This window comes from Phytophthora sojae (genome assembly GCF_000149755.1).
Source record: "Phytophthora sojae unplaced genomic scaffold PHYSOscaffold_16, whole genome shotgun sequence".
Taxonomy (NCBI): domain Eukaryota; phylum Oomycota; class Peronosporomycetes; order Peronosporales; family Peronosporaceae; genus Phytophthora; species Phytophthora sojae.
The window spans coordinates 530,833-543,353 of NW_009258130.1; the positions used below are offsets into that span (position 1 = coordinate 530,833).

The following is a 12,521-nucleotide window of genomic DNA, read 5'->3' on the forward strand; positions in this document are numbered from 1 at the left end:
TGCGACGTCCAGCGGCAACACAGGATCGCGCCCGTAGAGAGAAAAGAAGGGCGAGTCGCCCAACGCTTCATGGTAGGATGTCCTGTTTGCGAATAACACCCTCGGCAAATATAGATCCCAATCCGTCTGAGCCTCACTCACGTGCATTTTCAGCATGCCCATGAGCGTCCCATTAAAGTGCTCAACCAGCCCTTGAGTCTGCGGATGATACGCTGAACCGTACAGCTTCTTAATCCCCAGCGTCCGGTAGAAGGACTTCGCAATCTCCGACGTAAAGTTTCGTCCATTGTCACTCAGCAACCGCGACGGCACACCGTGCCGCGCCACCACTCCATTCACCATTACTTCCACGAAGGTCACCGAATCCAGGCGAAGCACAGCAAAGGCCTCGGCCCACCTCGTAAAGTAGTCGACAAATACAAGGATATACTTGTTCCCTCTCTCCGTCACGGGTAACGGTCGCACAGCGTCCACCACCAGCATCGAGAAAGGACCCGAGAGATCCGCCACCGGCATTCGCTGCATCTGGCCGGCCTGCCACGGTCTCGACCCCTTCCCGCTGCCACTCCGATTACACTCGCGGACATACTCCGTGACGTCCTTCCTCCAGCCAGGCCAGAAAGCGTGCCTCCTTACTTTCTCGAGCGTCTTGGTCAGACCCAAATGCGAGGATAGCACGTCAGCGTGGCAGTAGTGTAGAACGGCTTCCACGTACGGCACCGGCACTACCGGGACGGTCAGGGACCGGGCAGGTCCGACCCGAGCCGGTAAGTGCACCTTCCTCATCAGTAACCCGTTCCGAACCACGTATCGAGACCGCATCCTCATAATCGTCGACCGGAGGAACGGATCCAAGGGTAGGGCCCCGTCCAGCAGAAACGCCACCAGCGCCTTCACCCACGGAACCTCTTGCTGCGCTTGTATGAACTGGTCGAAGTCGAGACCGAACCGATCCACAGGAGTTAGAGGGGCACCTCCACCGGGAGTGTCACTCACGGCTTCATTAGGCTGGTCAGGACACATGCCCATCGACACACTCGCCACCTATACCAGGACCGTCGTCGGCCCCCGCTTGCTCCCCGACTGAAGTCGGAAGCACGTCCTCGACCGTGCCTTCCGGGTTCAGCAAGTCCTTCATCGAGAGAGCCGCCACCGTGTCCATAGGTAGTCTAGATAGACCGTCCACGTGCCCCATAGAGGTACCAGGCTTGTGATGCACCTTAAACTGCAAATTAGAGCGTTCCATTGCCCACCGAGCCAGCTTAGCGTTCGTAGTACGGTTGCCAGGACTAAACACCCACGTCAGCGCCTTGTGATCCGTGTATAAGTCGAACTCACGCTTGTCGAGATAACATCGGAACTTCCTGGTCGCCCAGACGACCCCCCAACACTCGATCTCGGAGATGCCGTCCTGCTTCGTGATCCAGTTCTTCTGAGACCCGGTCAACAACTTGCTCGCATACGCCACCACACGGTTACGGCCGCCCACTTCCTACATGAGGCACGATCCAACCGCGTGCCGTGACGAGTCAATGTACAACTTGAACCGCTTCTTACCGTCCGGATAGACTAGGATAGGAGGCTCCATGAGGGCCTTCTTCAGTTGACGAAAAGCACCTTCACAGTCCTCGCTCCACTCGAACGGAGCGTCCTTGACCTTCAAGCGTTCCAGGGGCGCTGAAATGGAAGCGTACCCCGGAATGTAGCGACGGAAGTAGCTGGTCAACCCAAGGAACGACCGTATGCCGTGCACGTCCACAGGCCTCTTCACGTTCAGGACCGCTTTTACCTTCTCGGGATTGGGAAGGATACCCGTAGGCGTGACAATATGACCCAAAAAGGCAACTTGACTTCTTCCCCAATGGCACTTTTTCATCTTGAGCTTGAAGCCCGCTTGCTGGAAGCGAGTCAGCACTTGACGAACACGCACCAGGTGCGTAGGGAAATCCTTGCTGAAAATCACGCAGTCGTCGAGGTAGACCAGGCAGATCCGCCACTTTAGATCCACTAGCACGGTCTCCATCAACCGCTCGAACGCTGGGACAGCGTTACAGAGTCCAAATGGCATCACTAGCCACTCGTACAGACCGTACTTGCATGTGAACGCCGTCTTGGACACGCTGTCCGGGTCCATGGGCACGTTCCAGTAGCCCGAGGCGATATCGATCGGCGAGAACAGCTGCACGTCCCCCAGCACATCCAAGATGTCATCAATTAGCGGCATGGGGTAGCAGCCTTCACCGTGACCGAATTTAACTTAAGGTAATCGATGCAGAACCGTATCCCACCGTCCGGCTTCCGAATCATCAGGACCGGGCTCGCCCAAGGACTGTTCGATGGACGGATCAAATTCAACTCCAGGTACTGTTGGATCTCTGCTTCCATAATCTGTCCTTCAGCCAACGAGACACGGTACGGTGCCTGCTTGATCGGCGCGCTGTTGCCTGTGTCAATTTCGAACTGTAGCAGGTCCGTACGTCCCGGCTTCTTCGAGGACTCCACGAACATCGAGCGGAAACCGTCCAGCTCAGTCTGGAAGAGTTCCTTCTGCTCGGGGGACAACTTGGACTCGGAGAAGTCGGCCTTCATGCCGTCCGACTTGTCGGGCGGAATGTCGGGCTTCGAGGCCTTCACCTTCTCACCGACGCCTTCCTCACGCTCTTCCGACACGGACATCGCACTCGCCCCGCCCGACTCATCGCTTTCAGCGGGCACCGTTCCACCAGGCGCCGTCGTTGCCGGCTCGAAAGCAGACTCGGGGATCACGGACGTGCTTGCAACGACCGTCCCCTTCCGAATCCAGTATTCGTCCGTGGAAGCATTGCACACCTCAACGATCACTCGGCCGTCCTCCACCGTACACAGCGTTCGCACCACGCACAGAGTAGACGGCAGGCCCAGCGAGCCTTCGACCAGCACAATGGCCTTATCGGTCACGCCCCCCACCACTCGAGCCCCCACAAGAGCTTGTCCTCGGGGAGGGAGCCGCACCGACGTCGCCATCGTCGCCATGTAGGACTCGTGCACCATCGTAAAGCCCAGAGGCAGCACCTCGCCGGAGCTCTTCAGTGTCAGGGAGCGCTCCGCCACGTCAATCACGGCGCCGAACGCGCCCAAAGCGTCCACTCCCAGAATCGCGTCGACATGCAGCTTGTCGGCCACCAACACGCTCAGCGAAATCTCCACCGACCCAAGTCGGAACGACAAGCTGATCCAGCCACGGATCCGAAGCTTGTGTCCCGACGAGTTCCTGACCAGCCCTTCGTAAGGGTCCAGAGGCTCAGAGGACCGCCCCAGTCGCTTCAGCACGCAACGGTCAACGCGACTTAGGGTAGCGCCGGTGTCGGCCAGCATTTGAGACGGTAAGCAGTCAATATAACCACTTGAATGCGCCTCAAAGTTGCCAACCGCGCACACCACCCTTCGTCCGTCTTCCACGACACGGTGCACACAGGCTTCAGCGTCCTCATTATCATAGACTCCGAAACCATTCGGCAGGTTCACCGTGACAACGTCCACCAGGCCAGTCTTCGGCAGTGGCTTCCGAGCGGGACGTTCGCATCTCGCCACCTCAACGTAGTGCGAAGCGTCCTCGTCACGCTCAGGGAAAAGCTCCGAGTCGTCGATCACCTCGGCATACGGCTTGTAAAGCGACGAAAACTCAAACGTGACCGCCTTGTCAGGGCCACGGCGACGGCGACGTCTAGAGCACTCGGCGTCTTAGACCGCCCCGTACGGGCCCACAGCTCCAACCAAATCCTTCGAGAGTTGTCGTCGTAGTAGGTCCTCAGCTCCCTAGATCGAGCCGTCACGCTCATTAACTCCTTGACACGGTCGACGTTCTTCAGGAGTCGTTCTTCATCGTAGTCAGGAACCTTGTCACGCAGCGGAGGGACTTCCACCGTCCCCTCTTCACCGCCGGGAGGCCTCCGTACCTCACGCACCCGGCCCCCATAGTCCCTAGCCTCCTTCAGGAAACGGAACCCAGCTTAGCTTGCCACCGCACGCGTGACCTTCGGGTCCACACCTCGCACTTCACTCAAGATAGGCACCGCTTTGGTCACCGCAAGGGTCCCACCAGGATCGTCCGGCGGACGCACGACGTTCTCGGCCACGACAGACTCGACGGCCACCTGCATTTCCGCCGAGACGCACGCGACGTCACAAGGCGGCACGGTCTCCAATCCTCTCGCGACGCCGGCAGCTGGAGGCGCCTCCTTCTGGTCGGCGACGGCTCCCGACGGAGAGCCGTAGACCACGCTAACCACGGGGCTCCGGAAGTCGCGGTTCGCACGCTTGGCCTCCTCGGACTTGTCGAGCATGTCCTCGAACCAGCCCTGCCAGTACTCGGGCGAGCCGCGCAAGTCAGAGGACGCCTGACGCGTCCGTTTCACCACCTCCAGCGAGATCCCGAGGATGCGAGCCAACTCTTCCGACGACGGCTCGGCTTGAGCCTCAGCATTCCGAGCGACACGCTTCAGGAGCTCCACCTCGTCCAGCGGGTACAGTCGGTCCTCGAGCTCCTTGTCATACTCATCGGGCTCGGGGACGACGTCCGTACCGGCGAGGATGGAAGCCTCCTGGCCCGGTTCGCCGTTCTCCATCGCCGTGAGCTCATCGTCCGAGAACATACGGTCATTACCAGAGACGGTTGTCGTCTCCAGCGGGACCGCACCGTCCTCAGCAGCAGTTTCTACAAGTACGCCGTCTCCCTTCGTCCAGGCCGAGAACAAGCAGACCGACAAGTCGTATCCTTCGTCATCTAGGGCATACGGCGGCGGCGCGTCGGCGAACGGCGTCGGCATCGCCTCCATATCCCCCTCCTCGAGTCCCGACCCATACGGCGGTGGCGCGTCCGCGAACGGCGACGGCACCTCCGGCAACTCGTCCGGGTCCTTCTTCTCGTTCGGTAACTCGGGCGCGTTCCCCTCGGTCGTCTCGGCCTTCAACTCGGTCGGCTCGGCCTCCTCTACTCCACCGGTCTTCACGTCGGCCGCCCATGCGACCGACCCTCCCACCACGACGGTCGTGTCGGCGGCGGTCGCCGAGACGGCCGAGCCCTCGTAGGCCGTATCGTATTCCAAGTCGCCGACCTTCACCGCGAGATCCTCTCCTTCATCATCCGTACTAACCACAATAAATTCAGCTTTCTTTTTCTCGTTTTTGTCCTTGTTTTCTCCATACGAGACTTCATCCAGGGCTGATACCATTCCGTCCGGCTCTGCCAATACACTCATGCATACATCCACCCTCGAGACCGTCTCCTCCACTTCGTCACGGTCACGATCCTCACCCTCCGAGTCATCCAATAGACAAGAGGAAGGAGTGACTCTCTCCTCCCCTTCCTCCCGCCCTCGTTATTGAGGCGTAGACGTCTGCGCAGCTTCTCGCAGACTCACGGCTAGACCTCGGAGCGCCGCCACTTCGGGGCACCCAGCGAACGAGTGACCGTCCTCCTTGCAAAACCCGCACTTCACTGGCCCTCGGCCACCGTTCCTGGCCACGGAAGCCTGACCACCGGTCCGGTCGCGACTGGGTCCGTCCTCGCATTCCACGGCGATGTGCCCAAGTTCTCCACACTGGTTGCATATCATCACTTGTCGTCGACAAGTCTCGCGTGAATGGCCCACGTAGCCACACCGTCCGCACACAGGCGCTCCTTCTTGCGTCCGTGAATCAGCACCCATACGAATCCCTCGTGGTCGACCGTTCCCAGGTGGAGCGTTCCCGCCCGAGCCTGGACTCGAAGTCATGGCCGACACATTCGGCATGCGACTCCTTGGCGAGCGCGGCGGCTGCCACTGGTTCCGCATCATCTGCTGCTGCCACTGCTGCTGCTGGGTCATGAAGGTGGTCATCGTCGCCGCGAGCTTGTCCAGCTTCGTCGAGGTCTTGGAAGCGGCCGCCGTCGCCGTCGCCAGGCTCGAGGCCGAGCCCGCCACCTTCTTGTCTTCGAGGAACTCGTCGTCTTCTTCTATGGGACGGGACATTTCCTTGGCCAGCAGCCACTCACAAGCCTCGGGAATGTCTCGTGCCGGTCCCGAGTCGAGCGTGGCGAGCATACGCTTGTTACGTAGCCCGCGTCGGAACAACCGGTACCTCATCTGCGGGTTAGGATAGTCCAGCGAGTCGCAGAGGTCGGAGACGCGATCGCCCTACTCCTCCACGGGCTCACCGCGTTCACGCTTCGTAGTCTGTAGCCGTTCCCACAGCTCATCAGCCGTTCTGCTCAGGAATTGGTTGTGGAACCGTACTTTTAGCGTAGCGAAAGTCTTAATGGTAGAACTGTTCCACCACGGTTCCGCAGGCCTCCTTTTGAGCTTCTGGCGAAACACCAGCAACCGTGACTGATCAGGCCGGTGGGCCGTGTGAGCTTCGAACAGCTCCCAGAAGTCACGAGCCTTCTCCATTGTCGCCGTGTCCGAGTAGAACACCGGCAACACCTTCATCACGTTGGACACCATAGACGACATGTCGTACGCGCTGCGAACCGGGGACCACATAGTCGATGCGCGGGTTGGTCCACCGAGGTTCGCAGGGGTCGACTGTTTCTTGGCCGCAGGCGCCGCGCCCGGGGTTGGAGTCTTGGAACGAGTCACCGTCTTGCTCGGCTCCGCCTTGACTAGCTGCTTGACTTTCGGCTCAGTTTTTACGACCGTGCCCCACCCACCGTAGGCGCCAGGCTGCGCCCCAACACTCCAACCGTACGTGGGCGGGTTCGGCAACCGCCTCTCCGTCCCGGTGTACACCGGAATGAACCCGCTCGGGCTACGAGAGGGCACTTCCTCAGGTTCTTCCTTCACGTAGGACCTGTAGAACGGCCGCGAATGCGCCGTCTCGATCGGCACAGGGTCGTCGTAGCCGAAACCACTCGACCTGTAGTGCACGGGCCTCGAGAACGCGCCTCTCGACTCTTCGGCATCAGCGTCCCGTAGCTCCCCGGGCCGGACACCGCCTCCTTCTCCTCTCTAGCTCCGCGGGAGCACCGTCTCCTTCACGCTCCTCATCAGCATCCTTGAACTCATCTTCTTCTTCATCAGCCCAGAGATCTCCCATCATCTCTTGGCGCAGGGACTTTCGACCGGCCGCGCTCGTCACCTTGGCCGTCGTGCTCGTCCCGCTCCCGTCACCGGGCGACGTCGGCGTCGCTGACGTCCCACCAGTCTCCCGCGCCTTGCGAAGCCGTTCAGCCTCCAGGCGCGCCACTTCTTCTTGCACGGTCCGCTGCTCCGCGGACGCCTCACCTTCTCCAACTCCAGACATCTTCTCCAAACTGTAAACTCCAAACTTCAAACTTCAGGGGCTCCGAGGGAACTGTAGACCAATTCCAGGGGCTCCGAGCGAGCCGTAGACCAACTTCAGGGGCATCGAGCGTGCCGTAGGCCAATTTCAAAGGCACCGAGCGTGCCGTAGACCAATTCCAGAGGCACCGAGCGTGCCGTTCTTCACTTCACTTCCAGACAAGACCGTTCCACAAGTCTTGCGCGGATGCCGAGGCTTCTTGAAGACCCCAGGCACGAGCTCTCGATCGCGATTCCAACGCGCTGCTGTCACCTCGCAAAGGCCAACGAATCCCGACGCCCGACTTGACCAGACTGTCCGATGCCCACTTCACAGCGAAGCCAGTACCCTGCTTCTCCACCTCGTGTCGCGAGTCGCCCTGGAAGGGACGGCTGCCGCTGCGAGAACGAAGTAGGACGGTACGGACAGGAAAGGAACGGTATGAAATACAACAGAGTCAAATGCAAAGATTCAACTTGTTGTTTCCACGGCAAATTCACGACTAACCAACCTACCCGGCCCGGAGCACTTCGCCCCGCGCTCTCTCTTGCTTCTCTTCAACTTGAGCGTCGACACACCGCCGCCCCCGAACCCATGGTCACCTCCTTTCACCCCTCCTCCCTTGGCTCACGCCAAGGCTCACGCCCCGAGCCACGCAGGGTCCGTGACCTCCATCCTGTCTCCTCCCGTCACCGCCAACTCGCGAAACACGCCACTGCTTCCATCACGACTCTTCGTCCACGCAACTGGCCCACCGCCAGCTAATCCTCGCTACAGTCCGATGACTGCTCAGTCAGCTCATCCTCGAACAGCTGATCCTCGAGTAGCAGTCCACGCGCTGATTGACAGGCTGCCGGAGAACGGCTACGACCGTACCCGAGACGGTGACCACCGTTCCCACTCGGGACATCACCCTCACGTCGGCCCCCACATCTCGACATTCCTCGGTCCATCGACGAACCTGCGGCTGCACGAAGCCTGCAAATTTGGGTCTGCTCCGCCTCTGGAGTGGATTTGGGGCTCCAGCTGCGCTTCCATCGCCACCAGGAAGTCCGGATGGTCCCTTCACAACTACCTGCGCTCGGATCCACATTACCACGAGTACCAGTTCCAAGAATCGCTCAAGGTTGCCGCAGGTCGAGGCGGCGTGGCGCTGGTAGAATGGGTACTTACCCATTTCCAGGGCTTTGAAGTGCTGTCGGAAGTGGACACTGAAGCCGCGAAACACGGACACCTGCACGTGTTGCAGCACCTATTCGAGCACGACCACGGGCGCGACTGTACCCATAAGAAGAAACAAGTGTCTCTAAATGAACGCGGAAATGCTTGGGTGGACAGTGTTCCGGTGATGCGGGTAGACCAGTGGGAATCGGGGATTTCGTTCGCCTGCGACCGTGGGAACCTCCCCATGGCCAAGTGGATGGTCGAGCATCCGACAGGTCGGGAAGTGTACCAAAACTTGGATAGTAACAGTACTTGCATGCACTTCGTGGATGGCGCAGCAGGAGGAGGCCACGTCGACGTCCTCGAGTACCTCTTTGAAGTCGGTTTTGCTGACATAAATGCTGCGGCTCTGGTGAAAGCAGCGCGTGGAGGCCACTTGGGTACCATCAAGTGGTAACTGGAACACTCTTCGTCCTACGGCAAGTACCATGCAGTCGATGAGGTCGTAATCGAAGCAGCGAAGAATGGTCACTTGGAGATTCTGAAGTACTTTCACGATTTAGACGATGGATCTGGCCGTGTTACTGGTGCGACGAGCACCAAGTGGAGACGGACCAAGCAGACAATCGAATGGTGGGCTCGCTCCAGCGACGCCATTGACGGAGCCGCAGGAAGCGGCCATCTCGAAATTGTAAAATGGCTGCATGACACTCGGTCTGTGCGTTGCTCGACGAAAGCAATGGACTACGCGGCGCGCAGCGGCCAGTTGGAGATGGTGAAATGGCTGCATGCGAACACGCCGCATACAACCGTCTGGAGATCTGCAAGTGGCTCCACTCGAACCGATCCGAGGGTTGCACCATCCGCGCACTTGAACAGGCCATAGGTAGCGCACGTTTGGCAGCGGTTTCCTGGCTTCGCGCAAATTTACCCGAAGGATAACCGCCTGTGGGTGTATCCGTCGAATCTGTTCGATGTGTTGCTCTTCCTTCAAGGGAACTACCCGAAGGTCTTCACCCCAGAATTCGCACGAGGCACGAAGAGCGACCTCCATGGGGAATATTTCAGTGGAAGCGACGCGTTAGTGGAAGCCTGGCTCAACGAGCATTATCCGGGTCCCGCGACGGAAGAGAGAACAGTTCGGCTATGGTATAATTTATAGCTTTCCCCAGAGCACTTAGTAAGTCAGATATTGACGATAGTAACGTTGTAATCTGGCACTTCCACTACAACTGCACGAAAAGATAAGTACTCATGCAGCGCGAATGAACTAACGTTTCACAAAGAATATTGTTATCGACATATTCCACCTGAGCCCGAAAGATTCCAGCAGTTCCAGACCGGCAGCTACAGTGCCTGACAAACCCCACCAGCGCCTGACCGACGCCTGTGACGCCCAGCCGCGACTAGCAGCGACTTGCCCTGCGATGCGAGAACGAAAAGCTCGATTTAAGCTTGATTTACACGGGAAATCGCCATTCCAACGATAATCAAAGCCTAGGCGATAGCCTGCTACAGAATAGCATCCAATACCATCGAAGTAGATACCTGGGTATCCAACCCATATATCAGCCTTATCTAACCATTAGAGAAGCACCATCTGCGACGATTTAGTCTTGATTTCTCTTCAAAGCCACGATAAAAATATATATAGCTACACTATAAAATACTAAAACAAATACGTATAAACACATCATTTCACAAAAATAATGGTTTTCTTACTGGAAAACGGACATTTTTAGATATCCATAATTAGTCTGTCACTGTTGGGGCCAGACTAAAAAATTGTGAGCGATGAAAAATCTGGTATTCAGATTTAGTCTGGGCCAGACTAATTACTGTAGGTACTGTAGTTTTATCGGCGCGGTCGCCATTAAACTCTTCGGCTGGTTCCGAGCTCTTGAGAAGAGGCATACGGAGTCAACCCCGACATCGATTCCACCAAAGTCTAAGGGTACAGGGCACCAATTTGCCGAGGGAACCAATTTGCCGAGGGAACCAATTTGGCACCTGTATCACCTGCGTGTATTTTAAGCACTTCAACATGCAATATCTTCGCGCTCTGCCCGCTGAAGGATGCTAGTCTTTCCGCGACTTGTCTACCCGCTAAGAAAACTCCTGCCCACATCGCCAGCTAGACGTCACTCCACCTCACTCCTAAATCTATCGCAGATACCTCAAGACTCACCTCGACTCGGTTCACCCTTCAGCATGGCGGTTCGTCGACACGCATCTTCCGTCGCCAAGAGCAAAACGTCGAAGGCTTCCCTGAACGCTAAGGCCAAGACCACTTCGCTACCGAAGCGTTCCTACAACCCCCCCCCATACAACCCATGTCCTCCAGCCCCTCGACGCCGGTTGTTTCCGGTCATTTAAGGCAACGTGGCGCAACACGATCGAAGTCTGGACCGCCGAGCATAGTGCTACAAACCTACCACGACACTGCCGTGCTTCGGTCATCGGTGACGCTCTCCTCGAATCATTGGACATGAAGGGAATCTCAAAGTCGTGGAGGTCGACGGGTCTGTGGCCAGTCAACAGGGAAAAAGTGCTTCGCAAGGTCAAGTCCGTGTGCACATCCGAGACAACGCTGCAGTCAAAATACGCCAATTTGTGGCCGTCCATGACCCGCTTCCTGTTGATTATCATGAGAAGAGAGGAGGGAGCGACGAAGAAGATCGAGTTGGTGACGCGAAAAGCTGAGCGAGAAGTTGATCGGATTGAAGCGGCTCGTGTGAAGGTAGTCCAAAAAGCGGAAGAAGCCGAGCGGAAACTGCTCGCTAGGCAGGAAGCGAGTAGACTCCGAGAGCTACGCAAGCACGAAACCAAACTGCGCAAAGCAGAAGAACGGCAGCGCAAACGAGATGCGAAACTTCAGCCCCAGGCTGTAGTTCGACGAACGCAACCACCGCCAGCTTAACGGAATGCGAAGCGACAACGTAGCGACGAAGACTCGGCACACGATCCCGTCAGGATACTAGAGTTTGCAGACATTTAGATGAAATGTCCCGAGATTTTGCCTCGCCAGCTTGCCAAAACCCATATGTTTTGGGGTGGCAAGTTGGGTTGATTGTCGTTGGAGGCGCTCAATAATATGTGAACTTTCTAGACTGACACAGCTCATTCAATAGATTCGTTTTGGGCGTGTACATACCCACAACTGAAAGCAAAAGCGCCTAGCTTTCCGATGGTGTGCGCACGGCTTCATAATTCCTAATTTTATCAACACAACAACAAAATTTGTGGATTTGGGTGGCAAATTGGTGCCCTGTACCCTTACGCCTTCAAAGGGATGCAGTCCTCTGTAAAACAGCAGCAACACTCGTTAGTTCAATCATAATGCAAGTAAGGCAACAACTCGCATCAAGCAACTTACTGTAGGTCTGCCACACGGTCTTCTTTCCAAGCGCCTGGAATGCCAAGCAGTAGAAGCGCATCATGCAGCCACCCTTTGCCTTGCAGTACGAGTAGTCCACGGGGAACTCCGTCTTGACGTTCACGTTCGAGTGGCCGTACCTGTTGTAGCAGTCGTCCGCGGCCATAACCTTCTTGTTGTCGAGCCAGATCTCGCACGGACCGGTGTGGATGAGACCACGAGAGAAGATGGCCTTGCCATTGGTCGGGATGGGCTACGGCGTGCCGTTCGGGTTGGTGTAGCCACAGTTAGGACCGTACTTGGACGTGTCGTCCAGAAGCGTCCGGAGGTCCTTGTAGTTGTGGGACCCCTTGAGAGAGTTGAACACTTGGACGCTCTTCTGAGTGTTGCCGTACCAGTCCTTGCTCGGCCACACGGGGTCGATCTGCACGCTCCATTGCGAGTTGGCGCCGCCCTTAAACTGCGACTGGGGGACGTAGATGTATCCGTGGGCGTCGGCACCAGGGACCGAAGCGGTCATGAGCACGGCAGCGGAAGCGATAGCGGTAGTCGTCTTCATGGTTGGAAATTGCTTGGGCTCTCGGGCTGTTGCTGCTTGGAAGGCAACATTGAAAGTGAATTGGTTCCAAGTTCGTCACGAACATGTCAGAAGTACCGTGCACTTGTTGCCTCTTCGGCTCGATGGGGGCTCCATAAAGTG

General features: G+C 57.5%; 2 protein-coding genes across 2 annotated transcripts; one reads left to right on the forward strand and one right to left on the reverse strand.

The window, feature by feature from the left end:
- Positions 1-8,062: 8,062 nt before the first annotated feature.
- On the forward strand, positions 8,063-11,365 carry PHYSODRAFT_342360 (hypothetical protein; the record flags this gene model as incomplete). Its single annotated transcript, XM_009540791.1, has 6 exons — positions 8,063-8,561; positions 8,640-8,720; positions 8,787-8,857; positions 8,930-9,256; positions 9,350-9,583; positions 10,823-11,365. 6 exons carry the CDS (start codon positions 8,063-8,065, stop codon positions 11,363-11,365), a joined length of 1,755 nt encoding a protein of 584 aa, XP_009539086.1.
- A 356-nt stretch (positions 11,366-11,721) lies between these two features.
- Positions 11,722-12,380, reverse strand: PHYSODRAFT_342361 (hypothetical protein; the record flags this gene model as incomplete). Its single annotated transcript, XM_009540792.1, has 3 exons — positions 11,722-11,747; positions 11,822-11,961; positions 12,079-12,380. The coding sequence occupies 3 exons, from the start codon at positions 12,378-12,380 to the stop codon at positions 11,722-11,724; spliced, it is 468 nt and encodes a 155-aa protein (XP_009539087.1).
- Positions 12,381-12,521: the final 141 nt, after the last annotated feature.